The sequence below is a fragment of the Pezoporus wallicus genome, unplaced genomic scaffold (genome assembly GCF_028554395.1).
Source record: "Pezoporus wallicus isolate ANWC-B61680 ecotype Strahan unplaced genomic scaffold, APGP_CSIRO_Pwel_v1 scaffold_6362, whole genome shotgun sequence".
Taxonomy (NCBI): Eukaryota; Metazoa; Chordata; class Aves; order Psittaciformes; family Psittacidae; genus Pezoporus; species Pezoporus wallicus.
This window is the reverse complement of record NW_026637663.1, coordinates 1,228,480-1,252,414: the sequence shown is the minus strand read 5'-3', so window position 1 is coordinate 1,252,414 and position 23,935 is coordinate 1,228,480. Positions and strand designations below refer to the sequence as shown.

Genomic DNA, 23,935 nt, shown 5'->3' with positions numbered 1-23,935 from the left:
AACGTGTTTTTTTAACAGTGATAAAATCAGACTCGATTAATTTGGGAACAGGAAGGAACTAAATTTAGTTGTGTTTCATGGGAATCCTGCAGATGAGGAGGTGGCTTCTTCCTCGGTTACCTGAGTCTTTTCGGTGTGCCAGCCTACACAACGTCACTGCTGCTGCCCCTGCCCTCAGCCTGTTTGCTTAGGGCGAGCTCAGCACCGCCCTTCCCCGCTGTGCAGTTCCCAGTCTTATTGCAAGGGTGTGCAAGTGCCGGGAGGTGCCCACAGGGCCCCATGCTGGCTCCCTGGGGCGGGGAAGCCAGCAAGCCTGGTCATGGGGAGGCGACTGCGGGTGCGAGCGTGGGTTACTGGAGTGTGCTTATCAGCAGACATCATGAGAAAGTCCTTTGTCCCACGAACCTCTTTGCCATAATGTGCGTTGCCAAACAGGAGACAATCCGAGTGTTTTCAAGTAAGGGGCGCTCCCGAGGCTTTACCGAGAGAAAACTTGGCATCCACTACCAGTAACAGGGGGCAGAGGATGCCACCGGTAGGGAGCTGGAACTTCACCGGTGTGAGCCCCCTTTTGAGGCTCAGCTCCCGCTACAGCCGGCTCCCCACTGCCTAGGGAGAACAAGATAGCCTACCCCGGACGCGGGCGCCCAAAACCCTCCATCCCGCCCTCCCCTTCCCACCTCCAGTATCCCTCAGCGGCGGCGAAGACCGGACCCTCCCTCTGCCCCTCCCCGCTGCCCTCCCCCGGGCTTTTATAAGGCCGCGGAGTTTCCGCGTCCTGTGACTGCAGTCAGGTGGTTGTGGGGGTTTTCTTCCCTCCTTCCCCTTTTCCCCTCCCTCCCTCCCTCCATCCTGCTCCGGCTTCCGTGGGCCGTCCCAGCGGGGAGCCGGCTGGGGAAAGTTGGAGGAAAGTTGCCGGTTGGGAAAGTCGCTGCCCCGGCAGTCAGGCTTCCCCGCCAGGCCCCGAGGGAGGGCCGAGGATGGCTGGCGGGGAAGGAGCGGGCTCCGGCGTGCTCGAGTGTAGGGAGCATCTCTTCAAGGTGCTGGTGATCGGGGAGCTGGGCGTGGGTAAAACCAGCATTATCAAGCGCTACGTGCACCAGCTCTTCTCCCAGCACTACCGGGCCACTATAGGGGTGGATTTTGCGCTCAAAGTCATCAACTGGGACAGCAAGACCCTGGTGCGGCTGCAGCTCTGGGATATAGCAGGTAAGGGCCGGGGCCCGGCTTGTCCCTGCAGGTTGAGCCCCGGCGGTCAGAGGCCTGTGAAACCTGGCGACCCGGGGCTTGGCCCGTGCGGAGGAAAGGATATTTGGACTGCAAAGCCTGTCGTTTTGGTCTTCTTACTCCTGTCACCTGCAGCCCTTTTTGTCTGCGTTTGAGGCATAAGGAGAGAGAGATCTCGATGTGAGAGTGAAGTTTTTGACTTTTTATACGCTGTGTGTGCTCTAGAGTCTTAAAACAGCCCTCAAAAACCTGCTTTGCTCTACTTCTTGGCTCTGTGGCTCCTCGCTCGCTCTTCCTGCTTCTATTGCTTCTCCTCACCCGTGTGCCTGAGGGCTTATGGCCTCGGTTATGACTGGCTGCTTAAATTCATTCATGGCTATGGTTCTGTAACACTTCCAGAAAAAAATAAACGTCTTTTCCAAGTAGGTTTTGTTTAGTAAGCATGCTTTACTTGTAGGCTAAAGGTAACTCAGATAAAATTGTTTTCAGAGAACTTATGCTCAAACTTTACATGTTTGGCATCAGCTACTTACTGTAAAAGTAACTTGTGTCCTTGCAACGTGGAGTGAGGGAAGGGGACTTAGTTCTACATGGAAATCATGGGTCTGTGTATCAAAAATATACTTTGAGCACATGGAAGCAGAAAAGCCCTGCTACTTTGTCCAAACTGCCCATCATTCCTTTGCTATGTATGAGTCAAAACTGTTCTTTAACTCCTTTGTTTTAAAGATTCCAACTATATACCTGTCCTGGTTAACTTTGCTTATGCTGTGGTGTTAAATGACACAGAACGAATTCTGTTCTGCTGTGGTCTTGTAAGAAACTTGTTGCTTTAAATCCTTAATCACCTCAGGCTAATACTGCATTTCTGGTTTTGTGTGCAGCTCATGTATTAACCTGCAGCTGTCTTCATCCCTCTCCACCATGTTCTGGATATCTCCTCAGATATGAAAAAGTAGACTTTATTTCAAATGCTGGTGTTGAAATTTACATTGCTGAAAGGCACTAGGATGACAACTGGTAGTTACTGTTTCCATGAACTATAGGCTTTACAAAGTGGAAGCTCAGAAAAGAGGAAGTGTAACATGGTTGCTGTAATCCTGTGACAGATCAGTTGAACATTAGCTTCTGGCCTTTGTGCTCTAAAGGTTGTCTCAAAATACTTCAGATATGATTCTTCAAACTAAACAGCCTGCTTCTCACTGCCATATGCTGGAACATACCAAAGATCTTTCTGCTGCTGACCTGTAGGGTAAACTAAAATATTTTCTAATTGCTCTTTTGGAGAGCAAGTAAAGTGTTGGCAAGCTTTCTTTTCTTGTGTGTACCTTTTATGAATCAGTTTTAACTTCTGTAAATCAATTAACAGTATTGGTGCAAGCTGCCACAATGCTCTGGATGTATTTTAGGAGGTTGGGGGTTCCAAAGGCTGAAGAAAGGAGACTGTCAGGATCCTGGGGTTTGGGAGGCTGCCACACTTGTGTTTAACTTCTCCCCAGCCCTTGGTTTCTGAGACTGGGGTAGGCTTTGCCAAAGCAATCTGTTCAAACAGGCTAGGCAGAAACTTAGCTGTAATTTGTAATAAAGTTTGGACAGACCTATTTACATTATGGGAAGTCCTATCAATATAGCCATGCATTAATTTTAAGATCTAGAAGATGGTATTTTTCACTCTCTATTATTGCCCTTAGTGTACTTTGGACACTGCAAAGTGAAGAGTGAGTTAAGAGCTGCTGATAAATCCCTGGAGGCTTGTGCTAATATTGATAGATTGAAGAATTAAATTTTTTCCTGTTGCCGAAATATTTTTCGTATTTTACTATGTGGTGTAATTCTGTATGAAATTCCTGACTAGTTTTTCCCTAGTAAAAATGAAAAAGGAAAATGCAAACTCTTATTTTGAATCTGGTACTTCAGGCTATTCTATGTCCCCTCCTTGAAAGACAAGACCAAAAAGAGAAGTAATTGTAGTCCTAGTATTTGATTGGGCTGTGCTTAGCCAGTGTGACAAAAACAGTTTAGACTCCTATAGAACTTTACCTCTCATTTAAGTGTTAATCATTAAAATAAAGGGTACTTTACTATCCTTAAAGGTTTGCAGTTTTAAGATCATGACATTAAGTCCTTGACCTGGGTATGTGTTCTGCAGCTGTTTATGTCTATATTCATGAATATTTCTAAATACCTTAGGATGTTAACAGATCTACATGGAAATTACTAGTTACAGACCCAGGTTGAAGATGACTTTTATGTAGTCATAGCACATGTTTCCTAAAGCACTTTATTGAAGTGTGTAACAAAGTATCTGAGCATGTGATAGTCATTCCCTTTTAACTCACCAGCCCAACTGTCTTCTGGCTTTCAGCAGCTCATGTAGATAATTTTGTCTGCTGATATATGCAGACAAACAGCTTTAGATCTCTTCAGGAAATCCACATATTATGGTAAGTATTGTTACATGCGACTTCCTTACAAGCAGCATGGTTCTGGCATTCTGAATTGATTTTGGTGTGTCTTAAAAAGCTTTTGAATTAAAGTCTAACCCTTACGCATAGTAAACCAGGTTATTTTTTACAAGATAAAGCTTGTACTTAGCAGTTCATAATAAAAAAACTTTTCTCAAACAGTTGGGTGCTGCAGTCTAAGGTTCTGTGCCTAAATTAATGATAAGAACTGGCCATGTAGTTCAGTCATCAGCTAAAGATTATAATGTAGATACTGTGCTGACTTCTGGTGTGGTTATAGCCAAAATGATGAATGTTGTGCTGTGTATAGTAATGCAGGAGGTTCCTGAGTAACTTCAATTTCTTGCGTGGAGGTTTTTTAGTGATTAGATAATTCTATCAAATAGAGCATGACAGTGTTACACTGCCTTGCTTTTCTTTTTTTTTTTCCCCTCTCTAGTGGGAGATAGCCTTGTTGTAAGGTACACTATAATGCAGATTCCTGCAGCAGAATCAAAGGTGAAGGTTAGACTTGCGTATTCCAGAAATATTTGGGCATTTTAAGACAGTTTATAGCTTCTTGAATAATGGAGATGAAGAAGTTTGGGAACAGGATTGATCAGTCATTGTCAAATGATCTTGGTTGCAGCATGAAGTATTCTGAAAGAAGATGAACAGATTACATGCATGTTCATACAGGAGCAAGACTTCTAAATGTTAGCGCCCTTAGTTATTACTCTTGTTTTTTATCTTGACATGCAGAGTTATGATAAACCTCTTCCTGGATACAGTCTGAAAATGTTAGAACCAGGTTAACTGCCTTGATCAAAGGACATAAATAACTGGCAAAATAAATAGGAGATAGGAGTGAGTCATTGTGAAGAGATACAAAACAAAGGAATCTTAATGATAGGGAAGTACTTTTAAAGTTTATTTCAGTACACTAGAGATTCCTGTTTGACAAGCAGGCTGTTTTAGTGAGTATACTGCACTGACCACAACTTAAGTGTAGGAGGTGAATATAGCATATTGATGAAACCCAGTCAAAATTGGAGGAACACTTAAAGAATTTTCTGCATCATAAAGTTTTGATCTAACAAGACCATCAAATGAGTAGTCTTAGCTGCTCCTTTATGATCATATTGACTATCACTGTCATTCAGACCAGCCTGTATGAACCTGAAGTTTGCCAGAGGGCAGGGGTGCTAAAAGTCATAGATGACTACCTAAGCTTGGCTTCTCTTCAAGAATGTCACTAATGACAGCTAGTAGACAAATTTGTTTTTAAAGCTATGAGTGATTCTGCATGAACTTTGCAGAATTTCTTTGTAAAAGTGTTTATAAAAATTGAAGTAATGCTTTAGCTGGAGGAATGTGACTATGAAATTTGCAGAACAGAAGAGGAATGGTTGTTCTTTGGTATTCTACATAAGCTCTACATGCTCTACACAAGCTTTTAGGAGCTGAATGATAAGATTTGTAGCATGCAAATTGGTTACTAAACCCTTTTATCTGTCTCCTTGAGCAGATCTGAACTCTAACTTGTTAAAAGTGAATGCTAGTCCCCAAGAGAATGGAGATATCAGATGAAGTATTTTGCTCAAATACTAAGTTGAGGAAGAGCTGGAATAACGCATCTTTTCTATGAAGACAAATAAGTTTTAGATATACGAGTAGATGTTAAGCTTTTAATTTCTTTGGGAAGTTAACTTGCTGTCATCTATAGGAAGCCATGAGAAAGTGAGTACAGGAAGCAATGGGTGCGGGAAAAGGAGGACATTCTAAAACTTACTTCATGGCAGAGAAGAAAACCTTAAACTGAAAGGAGCACTTGCAAAGCAAGACAATGAAAGCAAAATGCAAGTTTACTTACATAAGCAAGAGTGCTGCACCCTATAACATTTTCTGTCCCAATGGAATATGCTGTATCTCCTGTAGAAAGCTGAAGTGCTTGGTAGCTATGCACCTTCTGTGGAACACAGCTGTGAACTGTTACGTATATTGGTAGCTGAGTTTCAAAGGCATTCAGGCTGTTCCACTATGTGAGAAAGTGTAGTTCTATGTGAAAAAACCTTATAGTTTCAAGCAAATGAATATTACAGTTTTTCTCAGTCTGCATTCGTGCTACTGGCATTTCAGAAGACTGCCAAGTTGCTTCTGTGTACCAGGTCATTAACTTGTTTCTTGTGTTATGGACTTACCTTATTCTTTTAAATGAGATCTAAAGAAAGCCTTAACCAGTGTTAATGCATCCCTGAAAGTCTACGTGGGGCAACCAGAAAACTTCCTTTATTTCCTATATATGCATACATGGAGCTGCGCCATAGAGGCGTGTACTTTAATTGCTTTTTAGAGGAGTCTCTCATAAGTATAGAGACCTTAGACATAGTAGTATCTAGATACTCTTGTAAAAACTTGTCCTTAACCCACAACAGATTTTGAAGCTCAATATAGGGATTAGAATGGCAATTCCTACAAAGAAACAATATAAAAATTGATTTGCTGTATGTCTAGTACAAGTGAGCATAGGGTGGAGGCAAGACAATCCAAGCATAACCTCCCTCCAGCTGTGGTTTTTTCTCACTGTTTTTGTTTAGGCCTAACTTGTAACTCAGAACCACGCAGCTCACTCCCCCTTGCTTCTTTCTCCCTCTGCTCCCAGAGGCATGGGGAGGAGAATGGAAAGAATGTAACTCCCACAGGTTGAGATAAGAGCAGTCCAGTAACTAAGGTATAACAGAAACCACTACTGCTACCACCAATAATAATAATGATAAGGGAAATAACAAGAAGAGAATACAACCACTCACCACCGGCTGACTGATACCCAGCCTGACCCAAGCAGTGATCTAGCCCTTTTGGGTAACTACCCTCAGTTTATATACTGGGTGTGATGTGCTATGGTATGCAATACCCATTTGGCTAGTTTGGGTCAGGTGTCCTGTCTGCTTCCTCCAAGCTTCCTGTGCACCTTCTCACTGGCAGAGCATGAGACTAAGTCCTTGGTCAGAGTAAACATTACTTAGCAACAACTAAAAACATGGGTGTTATCAGTGTTGCTCTCAGGCTGAAAGTCAAAAACACAGTACTGCACCAGCTACCAAGAAGGAGAAAAATGACTGCTACAGCTGAACCCAGCACACACTGTTACACAGATACCTAATGAGCAAAAAATATATGCATGAATAACCACATCAGAAATGGATGCAGAACTTGAGTTCTGAGCTTTTTTAGAAACCTTCAGTTATTTGAGGTTATTCTCTAGTTTATATGGTGATGGAGGTTCCAGCAGCAGCTGCCTTCATGTAGAGATGGGAGCATTATCATTCTGCTAAACACCTGAGGTAGGTCAGGAAACTCCCAGTCACCGTGATTAAGTCTCCAGACTCATGATAAAGATTTGAAAGACCTGTGACTGATTTCTGAATGCTTCCTGCTCATACACATTTAAGTGTAAATCTCATGTGATGAAAATTACTTAATGATGTTGTCTGGAAACATGCAAAACTAGCAGATAAAGTGTGAGAAGAGGAAAGTAGAAGTCCTGCTCATTTTGAAAGACTTTTAAATATTTCATTTGGAGCAGTAGATGCAAGAAACAGAACTGAAGGAGTACTGCATGTTTCCTTCTACAAACCACCCTTCTGTGGGAAATCTGTGGGTGACCCTTCTTGTGACTCTTGTGGAACTGCCAAATTGGTTATGACATTTTAGTTCAGAATGACTTTCTGTGCTTGGAGCTCTCCAGCTAAGTATCTAAATGAGTGCTGAACACGTTAAGCTTGTTTCATATTGGTGTCTCTCCAGCCCTTAGACCTCTCTGGATGCAGGCTCTGGATGTCAACATGCTTGCTTTTGGGGATTTATTCTGCTTAAGTAATTTCTTATGAAATCCTATCAAGCCAGGTATGGTTATTGGTCTTGTTGATGAAGCAATTTCCTTGTCTTTCTAGTGGGGTACTGAATCATTCATATTGGTGAAGGTTTTTGTGCTTAGTGCTGTATTGTATAGCAACTCAACGTACTCTATTATGAACTGAACTTCTTAAAGCCTGTGTGCTGGTGGAATTCCATAAGCATATAGGAAACGTTACTGTCTTGAAGTTGGTGTTGTAAGGCAGTTGGGTATGGGAACTTTGATGCAAGATGGGACTGTTCAGTTAAAGGGTAGAGTTGAGACGTGTTCTTTGTGTCTTGGAAATAAGCTTAGAATTTCTGTCGGTTTTTCTAGGTGTCCTACAGGAAATGGGATTAAAGAGGTGATCTTAGAAGACCACCTGATCTAGTACAGGCTTAAAAGAAAGCTTGCTATATTGATCTTGTGGATACTCTTAATTTCCGTAAACAATGGCAATGCACTTAGTGCCTGAGCTTCTAATTACTATGGAATAGATGGAGCTTCAGCCAAATATGTAAGGTTCATATCCTGTATAGTGGTTGCTCAAACTTTATGCTTTTTACAAGATAGCAGTAAAAATTCTTCCCCAGCACTCTGATACAGAGAATAAAGAATGGATGGGTATCCATCAAATGGGTAGGGAGAAGCTACCTTAAAGGGAAACAGTACCTAAGTTTTTATGTGCAGTACAGCAGAGAGGAGTCAAAATAGTATATATTGCACATCATAATTAATTTGGGGGTCAGATTATAAAACAAGCTAGAAATCTTTGCACAAATCACTAACTTATAGTGATCATAAGATTTTGTGAGGCAAGTACTGGCAAAATTCTTGCCTTTCATGTAAGACTGACTCAAGTAGTCAGAAATTAAGCTGGTTTGACAAGTCAGGTGCATTACCCTTCAGAGACATATACAGTATTAAATATTGTATATATTATATATATTCACTCCATACACTTTTAATGTATGGAGTTTACATGAACATACATTGACTTTATCATCAACTTTGCTTCCGTCAGTGTTATGGCTTCAGACTCTTGGTGTCTTCACCTTATTTGCATCTCTACTTTGGCTCTCACTAGTTTGTTTTTCTTTATATGTGCACTGGGACAGGGTGTCACTGAAATATGTATACACGAGTACAATTGGAGCTGGCAAGTGCTGTTAAAGGGGTTTTTCTCAAAGGAGTACCCATCTTATGGAATGCAGGAAAGAAAATCTTAGCTGCCTGGGTCCAAAAAAGGCTTCAGCATGCTGTATAAAGAAAGATTCTTCCCTTTAGTAGTCTCACAACTGTTGGAAGTATCTTCCTTGAACTCCAGTGGTAAGTATTGCCTTGCTTTTGTAGTGTGTTGTAAACTCTTACCTCCAAATACTCGTTTCAGAACTTGTGAAGTGTGATATGCCACATCAGAAGGAAGTGATTTACAGTAAGGGAAGTTCTCTTTACATTTTCCTGGGAAAGCATAGCAATAGCTCTTGTGAAGTTCTTGCATATGTTAAAGCTAACAAGACCAGCAGTAAGCAGTCACTGCAAAGCACAGCATGCTTTTCCAGCTACCTGTGGTAGAATGTTAGATATTCAAAATTTTCCTTTGGCTATAGGGACATGGAACCAAGGTAAATGGGGCATGGTAAGATTATGCTTTGAAAAATGATGAAACTTCAGGGGTTTATGGAGCTTGTTTAGAAATAAATAAGTCTGTTCAGAGAAAGTGTAGCAAACTCAGTAGCAGTGGCTTCTAGATTAGCAGCAAATGAAAATGGATATTCCTTATTGTATGGATTTTAGTAGCTTTTCAAATAATAAGGTAAAAAGTAGCCTCTGAGTGTCACTGCAAATAGCTTATGGGAACTTGTTCTTTAATTGCTTCCAGGCTAGAGTGCTGGGTAGGGTGGCAGGTATTTGATACAGAATTCCGATCACACAAAATGTGCCATGACACATTGACCATTTTAGAGATTAACATTTTTTCAGTCTTGTGATAAAGTTGTTCTTGAGACAGACTAACTTTAGAATTGTTCTCCCATATGCTGTGAAATGCTGTAGTGCCATACAGCATCACTGTTAAGTACGCAGTACACTTCTGGCTGCATGTCAGCACACCAAAGGAGATGGATTAGAGGGTGTCAAGCATGAAATAGGTTAACTCTGGCAGATGACTTGTCTGGGTCTAGTTAAAACAAGATAGGGCGTACCATTCATGTTGTTGCTGGCTCTAATTGGACTATGTCAACCTTTTCTAAATACTAACGAAAGGAGGGTTTTTCAGTACATGCTGTATTCAGAAGCAGAAGTCATTTAGTGTGGTTGAACTCTACATTTATGGGGTTGGAAATCTAGTGCTTGGTCAGGGACTTTAATTTTCTGTTTAGTAAAGATGCAAGCAAAACAGTTGAAACTTTTCTTATACAAACATGGGTGGCATACATAGAATACACTCGATGCAGGACAAAGCCTGTTGAACCATAAGCGCAGAGTATTGCCTTAAAGTTCTCAGACAAGATAGTAAGTTGATGAAGTCAGTTTGGGCAATCTTAAATCATTAGGTTAGCCCAAGGTTACAGGCAGCAATGAAAAGTTTATCAGTTTTGCTGTAAAATTCCCTGTGAAAGCTGTGCAGTTGTTTGAGGAAAGCTTTCTATCTTTGTGAAGGATAATGGCGTGCTTTTTCCATTTTCTGGGATTACAGGTAAGGGCAGTGCTCCTGATGGAACATTTCTTCTTGCACCTCAGTGCTCTTGTTTTTTCACTGGTAATGAACAGGACTGTCCTGCTTTAGAATAAAGTATAGTGACAGAAAACAGTAAATGGCAGGCCTAGTCACAGATTTTAAAAATTTGGATAGCTAACAAATTATTAGGTTATTAACTGGCTGCGTTGTGCGAGGAACTTTTAGAGCTAACTGCTTCCTATGGTTTCAGAATGAAATAGTGACTTCTAAGAACACATGAAAACACTATGATCTAAACAATCAAAATACTGCTGCATCTGAACTGATATTTTTCAGCGGCTTTTCAATGACTACAGTCTCTCATACATACTGTATATATAGTATACTGTGGATGTCAGGCCTCTGACACAGTCTCATTTCAACAGAACTGCTTCGACGGCTCTCTGCAACTTCCTAATGCAGACATAACCAGAGGATCAAAGGTTATCTTTTATGGTAAAGTGGAAGTAAATTGAACAGGGATTAACAGGCTGGCTACCTTTCCCCTGAAGTCTGTTTTTTCTGAAGGATTTGGGACAGTTATTGCTGGGAAGAGGTTCATGCAGTGGTCAGACTTCCTACACCACCCTTAGCAAGAAAGGACTCTAGCAATTCACTTAAATCTTTTGAGGCTGCTCTTGTCTCTTAGAAACTAAGAGCTGCAGTTGGTAAAAGTGTTTCTAGTACTGTTTAGTACAGGAAGATATATATTCCTGTAGTTCTTGCTTTTTAACCTCATGGTGTTTGTCACCAGAACCACAAATATCAAATGTCACTTTCACAGTGGTGGAAAGTAAAAGTCAGGCTAGATGTGGCTTTTTAAACTAGAGGTTTCTAATATCTGCTAGGGGTGCTAGTATAGTTTAACACCTCTGTGGTTTAAACGTGCAACTTTGCACTAATAGCTTAAATGGGTGAGAGTGAGGAGTGGAGAGCTATCAAGTACTGACAATTTGAGTCTGTCTACTCAATCTAAGGCTGCTATCCATGTGAAAAAGCAGGTAGACACACTTGAGCATATTGATAGTGGTTTGGTTAACCTACTTCTTGCTGAATAACAGATTCGACCTAATTGGGTAAGACAGTTCTGGGACAAGCTGTGCTGGTCTGGGGAGAGGAGAGAATGCCGTCAGCAGTGGTAGCTTGCCAGCAACATACTCGTATCTGTCTAAAAAGGAGCCTCAGCTTGCACCTGACCCTGGGAGTGCTAAAATGTACATTAGATGTCTGGAGAACTGGGAGATGCATCCTCAGGGCAATTCTGGATATTTGCTATGTTGTGCCAAACCTCCACCAGGCTAATCAGGGTGAACAGGCATCCAAACTGTAGTCTGTTCTTTCCTGTGGCTCCTAAAGGAATTAGGTGAGTTTTGAAAGTGACAGTAGTTTCAACTTGGAGGATTGGGCTGCATGCCCACCCGTTTTGGATGGTGCTTTAGCATAACTCTACTGTACAGAATGACATGACCTTTAAGGAGAGGTGGAATTACAAATAAGGAGCTGCTGTTCAGAATTTCCTTGATGTTAATATGTTAATATGCCTGACCTGAGAAATTCAGGGAGCTGGAGAAAAATCTTTGTAAAACAGCACAACTAGAGCAGGGAGGAGAGTGCTTGTTAAGTTAGGCCTTCCTGTGGCAGAATTAAGACTGGAAAAAGGGGTTTTACTTACTGTTGTTCCTTTCTAGGTTGAATAAAAGCACAAAAATCTCATGGTCCTGGAAATTGTCTGGAACAACTAACATGTAGAGTTTGGCATTGAAGCCTTAATAGTGACCCTGTGCTTGCACACTGTGTGGCCAATAAGGTCAGTAGTTGATAGCAAGGACTTCAGAGCCATGGTGTTGGCAGTTAAATTAGAGTTAGTCTGACTGTCACTAATGACCATTCTTGAATTTTTGGCATGACTAAGTGACTATTAGTGGTCATGGTAAATAGTTGATCTTAGAACCCTTCTCACAGTGGAAAGAGAATGTTCAAGTATTCCCAGACTAAAACTGATTTATTACAACCATTCACTATAGCTTAATAAGCATCCTGTGATGCCCGAGTTCACTGCAGTGTGCAGTAGCTGTTGATGAAAAAGCAGAGTAACTGAAACATGCTAGCAGGATGCTACTGCTATACATTTTGAACTCGCTTAACTTGATTCACTAAGCCTCTTGATCGTTTTCATCACTGCTGCAGTATTTCTGGGAAGTTGTTTTGGCTTGGTTTTACAGGTTGAACTTTTAAACTAACTGAACTCTTGAGTTTCAGTATTTTGAAGGGCACTGTTGGCAAGAGTTGCTTGGCTTTATTCATAAACAGAGGGTTTTGCTGTTTATCACACTCTTGACAACTCTGTGTTATTTGGTCCAGGAAAAAAATTGCAGAACTTCATTGCATTGGTCTTCCAGTTAGCAACAGATAACTTTGGAGTAAAATTCTTCAGCTAGTTGTGCACTGACTTTTGGGGGACTGTAGTCTAGACTATATATATGTAATCTAAGATTATTTGATGTGGGACTGACAAACTTGGTAAAATCAACTTTTGAGCTCTGGCCACCCATTAAGTTGATTGGCCTGTCAAAGATTACTTGAACTTATGTTACTTCAATGAAAGACACTATTTTTCCATCATTCTTCCAGTTGTCAGGCTTTTATGAACCTTAGTCATCTTTTTCTTCCTTGTTAATGATGCAATTTTGGAGGATGCCAGAACTGTTAGTCTCTTCTGCAAAAGAGGAACTTTATCCAGTTGTCCATCAGTACTCTTGATGAGATGTTGAGGGTTTAAATGCAACTAACACAACTCTGATTTCAGAATTGTGTGGTTTCAGATAAAACTGAGCTTAGATTTTTTACAAGGTAGGGCAACTTTTTCTATACTATTGGTATTGACAGAGGTAAACCAAAATTCACCTTTGTGGGGAAAAAAATGTATAGCTTGGGAAGCTAGGTAGGCCATTTTACTCTCCTTGAGTAAGTCCTTGTTAGTTCATATAAACTACATATTAAGACTTCTAGGTATAATAAGTAGCCTAGGAGAAGGAACCCTGACAAAAACTCTGTATCATGCATATGCATCAGTCATTTGTACCTATAACTTGCATTTTTTAGTCTTAATTCCCACCACATAGGATCAGTTAAGAGCAGAAATAATGGTAGGAGTATAGGGTATCTGCAGCTAACTAAAAGCAGAAACTGCCCCAATAGGTCACACTGCTGTGATAAATAAGACTCTTGTTTATTCTTTACACTGGCAAAGATTGCTGTAGAAACTCTTTTTAAAATGTACTTGAAGGCAGGGTTGGCACTGTCTGAATCTTACAATGATAACTTGTATTTCACAGTGAAGGACAAAGATAAAGCTTCTTATGTCAGACCTGGCTATAATTTTTTTCCATGTAGTTTTTAGGTTACAGTTTACCCCTGTTACAATGTAAACTGGGAAGTTTATTATTAAACTAATAGTTCCCAAGCTCTCATACAGTTTAATTTAAAACTTAATGCTTGCTATGCTGTAGGGAACTGTATTAGTTCCTGATGCATCACATTATGCAAGTATTTCATTTAATGTTGTTGTAATTACTGGAAAATACGGTGGCAATATGTGCTGAGTCATTTATATGTGAAAACTTTGTGGTTAGAGAATGCAGAACTTGACATTGCATGCAGCACTTCCATACCCTAAGCAAAACCTCTGATCCCTGTGACTGCCTTGTACTTTAGCTCCTCATCTACACCTGAACCCCTAAAACACAGGGAAAGTATACCTTTGTGGCACCTTCAGGTGTAAGTCAAGGCACTAGACCTACCAGTGTGATTAATCTATAATATCCTTTCCATATTGTTGTAGTAAGCAAGTAGCTATCTTCCTGTCCTCTTCCTTCCATGATTATACACATTAGAGTTTTTAAGTCTAGTTTCATCATCACTTTTTGTCTTTTTTCCCTTCTGTGGGTGTGTTCCACTTTTTGCACTGCTCAACACTATTCTCATGCATGGTGGAATGTTTAGAGCAAAAACTTGCTAGACATAGGAAAGGGAATGACAAATCCCTGGTCGAACTGAGCGTGGCAAAAATTGAGTCATTTAGTTTTAATAACAAATAGAGAATGATGTTCAGACTCCTAGTTGTGCAGTTTGCCTTTTCTGTATGGGTATTTTTGCAAGAAGAGCACTTGCTAAAGCTTTGCATCAAAGTCCTGTTAAATTTACAAAAGGCTGTCTAGAATGCTCTGCATCCCTTATAAGAAGCTCAGTATGTGCATTGTGAGTAATAATAGAACTTTAAAAGTCTACTGGGTTTATACTGAATTCTCTTCCTGCCTCAGGCCATATACCTTTTACAACAACAAAACTAACTTACCTCTTAGGCAGGCCATGTGTTACTGCTTCTGTCTTCTTTCTATGAAATAGAAAGGATATATGCTTCCTCCTTAGGCCTCCAGATAGAACAGAAGAGCAGTTGTAAGCAAGTATGTGGGTCAGGCTTATTGTTAGTGGCAGTTAATTCTAGAGGTCAAAGTAGCTCTGTAATAAACTGTTTTGGAGTCTGGGCTACTGTAGGAAAGGACACTCATGAGTGCTGCCTTTGACCAATTAAAATGCATTAATCTAACACTATAAAGGTGTTGAACTTTGCTTTTTTTAGGGCTAAGGGGCGTAAAATCCTCCTAATGTGAAACTTTAATAAGATAAGCTTTCACACCGATATGCACATCAGTTGTCTAATTTTATCCAAATTTAAATTACTGAACAATATGTATTAATGTTTCCAAATCTAAAACTCATAAGAGCAAAAATTGAATTTTATCATAAAACGAGCTAGAAAGAGTACTTAAATAGTTCTTGACAGCTGAAGCCCACACTTTCTAAGTGACTGCTACAGAGTACAAAGTATAGTTTAGTTCAGTGCAGGCCAAAACCACCTTTTAGGCTTAAGAATCTAGCCTAGAAAGGCTTAGAGAGACCATGTGCATACAGGTTCTGTGTACACTGTTTAGGAGACACATACCAGCAATGTCTCTTCCAGTCACATAGTTTCAGAGATACAGGCTTGGTGCCTGGCTTGTTTGCCTTAGCGTCCATGGCATAAATGTTGCTGCAAATTTTTAACTTAGAATATGGAGGGAAGAACTTTCCTCTTGTGTGTTGCTTGTTATCACACAGAAGATAATGAGCTGGTAGTGAGGAAATTAATGTATAATTTCTACTCCTTAGAATATGTAAGCTAGTGATGCTGTTTTGTGCAGCATCATTCTGTATAGCTGAACAGACAGAAATAAAGTCAGGCTTATAATTCTCTGGAACTTCACTGCTGCTCCTTTCAGGCAATTCTAACAGCTGCTTAGTCAGGCTTTTCTGAAAATGTCTATAGGGAATGAGCTAACGTGTACACTGAAATACTGAAGTTGAAATGAGGCATGCTGTTGAGCAGGATTCCTTGTCAAGTTCCTTCACCTAATGAATTTCTGGCTCTGAGAAGTTAATACCCACTTCTTGTAAATGTTTGTCCTTGCTAATCAGAGGCAGACTTCAGTGTTTATAAACAGAGAACAACTATGTTTTCAATTAAAACTTGCACTAAAATTGCATAAGCACTAAAAGCTGAAGTGATGATACACTGTAAAACTAAATTATAAAGTGCAGGGATGACCGCTCCCAGTGAAGACTTCTGTGCTGTTTTGGTAGCCTGAACTTTCCAAACAACGTGCTAGCACTAGTCACTGCTGTGCAGGCTCAAATACAAACAGCATGATGGTCTGACCTTCTGAACAGAGTAACAACTGAACTGGCACTCTCAATTCTACGTTTCAAGCATACTGACTACAATAGTTGTAATTAATAAGAAAATGCTTTTTTAGTTTACTATGCTCACTAACCATTGGTTTTCTTCTGGATTTTTGTTGTGAATAAATATATTCTATTCTGATAATCTTGTTTCGAATTCTGGGGTTGCTGTGGAGTTTCTATAGTTAGACATTATTCCAGATAGTCCAGGTTTAGCTAGAACTGTTAAACTGGCTGCTTTTGAGCTTGTCCATAAGGAAAAATATGTATTATAGTGACTTCTTCAGAGGATGGTTTGAAGGCTGTTAGTCTTGGAGCTTGTAGAAACCTTTGTTACTCACACTTCAGAAAAAGGCTCTGAGTTGGCTTAAGTTTCTAGCTGAAGTAACTATAGAGGTATATCTAAATATTGCAGAACTTTTTGATGAAAGAATGATTTGTGTATAGCTGTACTGGTAGTGGTTTTCTTCTTTAGGCGTTACTTCTCAAAGAATACTACTCAGTAAGTTGTAAAAAAAAAAAAGCCAAAGTATTGGGGTTGCAAACTGCTCTTAGCATCTGACTTGTCATATGCATAATATACCTAATAGCTGTTACAGTGAGCTTACTTAGGATAGAAGTAGCAATGTTGTATGGACTAAGTGACTAGACATGAACCCAAAACTTATATGTACTAACTTGGTATAGAGTCAGTTTATACTCACTACAGTTCATACTTTAATATAAATATATTCTGTCACTGTCCTCTTTTTCAGGCCAGGAGCGCTTTGGAAATATGACCAGAGTATACTACAAAGAGGCAGTTGGTGCTTTTGTGGTCTTTGATGTTACAAGAGGGTCTACTTTTGAGGCTGTTTTAAAATGGAAGCATGATTTGGACAGTAAAGTACTACTTCCCAATGGCAGCCCCATCCCTGTTGTTCTTCTTGCAAACAAGTGTGACCAGAAGAAAGATGGCAGCCAGAATCTCACTCAAATGGACCAGTTCTGCAGAGAAGGTGGCTTTGTTGGATGGTTTGAAACATCTGCCAAGGTGAACATAAGCAAATGTTTTAACTCTAAGTGTTAGTGTAATAATGGATGAATATAATCATATAGGAAATAAAATTATCAAGTAGAGCAAGTGATAGCTAAGTCTCCAGTGTTCAGGAAAAGTTGGAAGTGTTGTGCAGGCTTGTGGCATATTTGGTTTAGATTAGAACTATGTCTTAAATTCAGAAAACCTTAAAACTAACTGGAAACCTTGATTAACTGAGTTTGTTAATTTTTTTCATCTTGCATGCATCAGGATCAGAGTTTTTCTTTAGATGTTAACATTACTGTCAAAGATAAGTAATCTTTAGGTGCAGGTTTTTAAATTACAGCTTCTATCTTCACTGTTGCATTGTAGGAAGTGGTAAGACTAGAAGTGAACAAACAATTTGCTCACTTGGTACTACCTACCCGGACAATGCCGCCACTAAAGCATTTTCTGTTTTATGAGGCAGTGTCAGGTCTAAACTGGAGAAAAACAAACTGTTCTGTATAGTAACTTAGGTTAAGATAGCTGCTTTATTCAAATGGAACTGTAAGTAACTTCATATATTGTACACTTTTATTCTACACACTTGGTTAATGCACAGATGAGGTTGCAGTAGCTTAGCTGGAAATGAAATTCAACAGTTCCTTAAAGCTTAACAGATTCTTAAAATGAAAGGTCTCTCTGTATGACAACAATGTGGCTGACAGACCAAATTATTGGTCTGGCTGATAACTCATTTATATGGAAAACTAAACCTCAAAATCCCTCTTTCCTTGGCTGGCCTACTTCCTTTAACTGCTGCCGATGGAGTGGCACAAAATGATGCTTAGACAACTCATTAAAAGTAAAAAGTCTGGAAGAATAATGCAGGAAATAAATTAATAAGCCTCTCCTGGATCACTTTAAAATAAGGATGAAGACACAGTGACAGAATTAGTTAAATTAGCTAATCGTTTGGTTGCACTTGAATAAATTATTCCCAGATTCCACACCCACCTCTTACTAAAACATCCCATTGTAAGGTTCCTAATACTCTAAGAATACCAAGATTCTGCTTTGGGTCATACCTTCCCTGGAGCTTCACCTGTCCATGACACTGCTATGTATGAACTTCAGCATCGGTTAAAAATAAATGCAAGTAGCACAGGGACTAAACCTAATGTGGAAGAGTAGTGACAGCTTGTATTTTAGGTGGCATTTAAGACATGACAATGTCAAACAAGGTTCTTGGTGTGGAGAAAAGTCCAGACAATATTAGTCCTAATTCAGTTATGATTTGACTTGATAGGACTCTGAAGAGGGGTAGTTAAAATAGCTTTGCAAAAAATCAGGACAGCTTTCTTGTTTTCCAAGCATCCCAAATCAGTTTATGGTTTTAAATTCCTGCCCACTTAAATATCTTGATAATCTGTTTTTGCCTTTCTGCTGGAAATGATACTTGAATCTTCAGTCTAGTCATCAGTAATACAGGTCCCACTCTCTACAGATTAGGTAGAATATTAAAGGCAAAAGAATTGCAGACGGTGTAAATATGCATGGAAATATCTTATTAACATCCTCACACCAAAATGAGGAAAGTCATCCTCCTCTCTGAGAACAGAAAGGCATCTGTCTGCAAACTGCCAGAAAACAGTTTGTGGCTGACAGCCACAAGCTTGTGAAGTGCAGTAGTAACATGTCAAATGTTCTCATGATCAAGCCTTGCTCATGTAGAGTCTGTAAAGAGAAGAGTGTTCTGGGGTGGTGTTTTGTTTGTAACTGAAGCAATTCCAAACATGGTAGCCCTGTAGTGAGCCCTGGTGGCCCAGCCACATCAAAGCTGCGGCCAAAGGCCCCTTGGCACTGGCTAGCTTGGCCTCTCAGTAACTGAGATACCTAGTGATGTATTTAATAGGGCTATCCTGCATACACTCTAAAGAAAAGTGTATATTGTGAAGGTACTGTACAAAACATGCACGTGGCTAGAAGAGGCATGCTGATTTAGCTGGGATTTTGAGGTGGATGAAGTCCTTTTACATAAATAAGTGCATCCAAACTGCAGCAGAAGCAGAAAAAGGCCCCAAAAGGTTGAACGCTACTATGAACAGTCTAATTGTCTCTTTCCTAATGCAGAAATGCATTTTGGCATTTTGAGTCTTATAAATGCAGGTGACAGTTATCCCTGATTGCCTGCTGAATTAGACTTGAAGTGTCCTATTAATAATATGGGTGAATAACTTTGTCTCAAACCTTTTGGTGATGTTTTTCAAAAAGCAAGTGTATGAGCAGTGACCTGATGCATCTAAGCTGTTTCTGTCATGCTGATGAGACTATAGAAGAGTTTTTATATTTGGCCAGCTTCTAATAGAAATGTGTCACTATTTCAAAAAAAATCACTTGTTTGCTTTCAACATTTTTAGGACAACATCAACATAGATGAAGCTGCTCGATTCTTGGTGGAAAACATCCTTACCAACTACAAAACCTTTCCTAATGAAGAGAATGATGTGGGGAAACCAAAACTGGACCTAGACCCATTGAAAGCAGAGAGTAAATCACAGTGCTGCTAATGATACCACTGTTCAGGAAATGTGATGGGACAAGCAGCAAGACTCTTCCTTAAATCACACTGCTGCTATGGTGCTGCATTGTGACAATTCATATGGGCTGTCTGGTATTATCTAAATAGGTGATTCTTGTGGGTGTTTACATATTCTTGTTTTGCATGAAACTGTATCTTGGGAGTTATCACTCCACTTGCTTGAGTGGCTAAATTTAAATCTTACTGATGTCTTCTTACCTGAGAAAATAAGGTAGTGTTTACACTCCTAAAAAGGAACAAAGACAACATTCTGTGTCTAGTTTCCTTCTAGGATGTATGCTACATTCCAAATAGGACTCACTTGTCATGGTTTTAGCCAAACAGGTATTTGCACCTTTAAAGTAAACTTTTCCTTTCTCACCAGTAATATCCCACTTTAGCCTTCTTACTTACACATACGTCCCTATTTATTATCCCCCTCCATGAGAATCTGTCTCATTGCTAGTTCTCCTGGATTGAGACATCCCAGAAATATTGAAGGGGCCAATGACAGATGGGAGGTATGTTAGTGTGTTCACTAGGACTGAGTGAAGTAGATGGCTTTTACCACCGAGTAAGAACATGATCTGTAACTGATGGTATTTAACAAGGGAAAGGCATGGTTATAGAGATACTAACAAAAATACATGTCTGGCAATTTAAGGCAGAATATTTTCACCTAATACTTTACATATGAAACATTAATGGATACAGTTGAATTTTTGGCACATAGTTATGGTAATCTCACCTATATGCACATCCAGAAATAAACATCCAGTAACTTTTCATGCATTAACACTGGAAGCTTTACCAAGAGTGCAAAAAGCATCTTACTGTTCTGTGATAATGAACTTGCTGCTTTTTCCTTTGTCTTTGTAGTTCTGAATACAATGAGAAAAGAGAGAGGTCTTGAAGGAAATAGCTTAACTGGTTCTTGCTAGCCTATCAAACCCTTTCCCCCACGCCACAAGCTCTATCTTTTTCAATTTTAGAACAGTGCTGCACTCTTCTGACTAGTTGGAGCTGGTGAACTGGTTTACCAGTTTGTAACTCGGTATACTGAGATGCTTCTGTTTCCTTGTTATAACTAATGTATTTTTAGCAGCAAATGAAGATCAAAAGGATTAGAGAGATTTCACAGTTCTTAAATACATTCTGGAATTCAGGCTCTACTTGGTTGAAAGGCTTTGGAACTCCCCTTTATTTTGAGGGTTTCTACTGTCCTGGTACCTCATTGATACTGACTTCAGAAGTCTTATCTTGCTTGGTCTGATGATGCTGATGTTTTCTTAAACATCAGCATGACGTATGTGCCAGATTGGGTATACTTTAATCTGTGCTGAGATTTCTTAGACTGTCACCTTTTTTTTTTTTTTCCTAAAGAGTAATGTAGTTTTTAAGAGAAAAATAAATATATTTGGGCATCTTAGGGATGTCATTGTTTGCTTTTGAAAACATGAATCTTCAGCCTATACACAAATGCTTTCATTCACATTTGGAAACAACTTTGTCTTCTAGTAGTTTGTATGCAAAAGGCTTATCTTAAAATGCCAAGCCTTACTGTAGTAAAAGCTGAAACTGGGTTTAATTAGCTTAGGATCATCAGATAATTCAGATGAGCTTTAATAGATAGCTAGTCTGCCTTTGTGCTACAGAGTGTTTTTGCTCCCACTCCTTGGAGGGGGCGTTAGTGTTTGAGACTGGGATGGATCAGGAAATCTGATACAACCAGAAAAGTGCATACTATAAGACAAGACTGGTACTTTAGCCTGAGGAAGGGGATGGGAGCATCTACCTGGTAGAAGAGACCAAGACTGTAGTTTATGGAAAAGTGCTTAAGTCAGACTAGTCATGAAGCCCTTGCCTAATTAACTGAAAAACTTTGATTTGCAAAGATATGTGGAAGTTTAGACGGATCCAATGTAACTTCAGGCTAGTAAGTGAGCAAAAAGTGTCAAATATCATTTGTTTTACATGTACAGGATATACATATAAAGTGATAGTTCATTTCAATCAGATGAACAGAGGCCTCATGCTGTTTTATTTCATTATCTCTTGCAGTCTGAAATACGCCAATCTTAAATGAGCAAGTACCTGACTTCCTAGTCCCTATGTTTAAAGGACATTTTTGAGATGGAAAAATTTGAGTAAAAATGTGAATTGGTGCTTCAAGGAAGTGTTTTCCATGGCACGTTTCTATCAACTGATTTCATAAAGACTGAAGATGGCATATAGTCTTCCTGGATTGTAGTTGTGCAGTACATCTGTGCAGCTAATGCAGTCAGCCTCTATTAATTTTAAAAGCTTAATGAGGCATTACAATTGCTGAGAAAACTAGAAAGGAGTTAGAGCAATTAGTGGTCTTTCAGTATGGGATTTTCTAGTTGTATCTTAACTGCAGTAGTAGGAAAAATAAGCTATTAAAAGCTTCAGTTTTGTTTGTTTAAAATTTGTGTCAGACCTGTTGAGTTGCAATAGTGTTCAGTCTCCTTAAACTGAACAAATCCTTATTCATCTGTAGTGGCTAATAGCTGGGGAATAGTTTGAGTCATTCTTACAGACGCAGGGCCTGAGTAACCATTTGATATATGGAGATATGAGGAAGTAGTTGTAAAAGAAATATGTGCTGTATAACTATGATATTGAACGGTGAAACATTTTGCTCTTAAAAACCGTTGCTCCCTTATCTTTCTATTCTTAACATCTTGCTAGTGACCTTGGTTCCACAACAGAGAACTGGCCCCTTTTCTCCCATTACAGATCATGTTATTTGGTAAAGACACACAGTTCTAAGTGTGTGTATGCCTTTGTCCTTCACATTATGAATTGCTAAAGAATTTAAGAAGTGGGGGCAGCAGTATACTTTGAGGAGTATAAAAAATATATTAACAAAATGCCAGTGAGATAAATAATTCAGAATTGAAATACATCATTCACTTGGCAGTGTGTGAAAGGTTACTTCAGTTTTGTTCTACAGCACAATAATATTGTAAATAAGGAACATAATATATTCAGCTCTAACTATGTAATGAAGATTATTTGAAAGAAATTGTGCCTGTATTTTTCATGACCATCATAAAGCTTTGTTTGTGAGCTCATTTGTCTGTTTCAATTTGTGTTTAAACAGGAAAAAAATACTACAGTAATGTTTCTGGTGAAAATTCCTAGCTTAGACTTCCTATGTTGCTTACATTCTCGTGATAAATTCTGCTAGATGGTTATTTTATCATTTCAGTTAGTGTACATACGAAATGCTTCCTGCCCCAAGTACCTTAAAAACTTCCTTTGTTTAGGTAGAGATGGTGTTTCAGGTAGCTTTGGCTTGGGAAGTGTGAAAGTAGAGGGCCAGCATCTCAATATTGGTTCCTTCATCCTTCTGCAAAGATAATATCACTGGGTAAATCATAATTTGGTTTGAACTCTAAATGAAATTAAAATATACGAGATTCCTGGCCTTATAACTTGAAATTAAAATATGCAGGATTCATGGCCTTATTGCCCTTAAATTATAACTGGGACTAAAAGGTAGCTGCTACCTGTCATATGGCCTTTTAATGTTAAGGGATTCTTATCTTCTATGAGTTCTAGAAAATTAAATAAAGTGCTGCCCCCCCCCCCTTCATTTTGGAATTTTTAACTTATTATAATGACCCTGCTGAAAGCTCGAGTTATAGTTATCAGTCTTGTTGGAAAGCTCACAGCTCCTTAAAGGTTAAAGATAGCATGGGAATTCTGCCAACTCCATTTCTGAACTCCTCTGCTCTTTACTTGTATGTATCAAAAGTAATATTTAGTATCCATCTAGAATAATAGCCTTTCAGCCTCTCACATTCAGATGGGTTTGGGTTTTAACTTATTTTTGATATAAATTATGAATTTATATGAACATTGAAATGTTCAACATTGAAACTGTTGTATTGTGCACAAAGATTACTTCCAGGTTTTTTTGCTGGACAGCATCTGGCTCATTGAAGTGCTGATCCTTCTATGCATATATGTACAGTCTGTACTGGGCTTGCACGACAAGGTTTTGATTGCAGGGGGCTACAGGGATGGCTTCTGTGAGAAGCTGTTAGAATCTTCCTCTGTGTCTGACAGAGCCAACGCCAGCCAGCTCCAAGACAGACCCACCACTGGCCAAGGCCGAGCCCATCAGCAATGGTGGTAACACCTCTGGGACAACATCTTTAAAAAGGGAAAAAAGTTACTGCAGAACAGCAATTTCAGTGGGAGAGAGGAGTGAGAATATGAGAGAGCAACGACTTTGCAGACACCAAGGTCAGTGAAGGAG

The 23,935-nt window shown here is 39.5% G+C and overlaps 1 protein-coding gene across 1 annotated transcript; it reads left to right on the top strand.

Moving 5' to 3' along the window:
* The first annotated feature begins 927 nt into the window (after window positions 1-927).
* Window positions 928-23,242, top strand: RAB32 (RAB32, member RAS oncogene family). Its single transcript, XM_057406849.1, has 3 exons — window positions 928-1,209; window positions 16,819-17,096; window positions 19,484-23,242. The coding sequence occupies exons 1-3, from the start codon at window positions 981-983 to the stop codon at window positions 19,631-19,633; spliced, it is 657 nt and encodes a 218-aa protein (XP_057262832.1). The 5' UTR covers window positions 928-980; the 3' UTR covers window positions 19,634-23,242.
* Window positions 23,243-23,935: the final 693 nt, after the last annotated feature.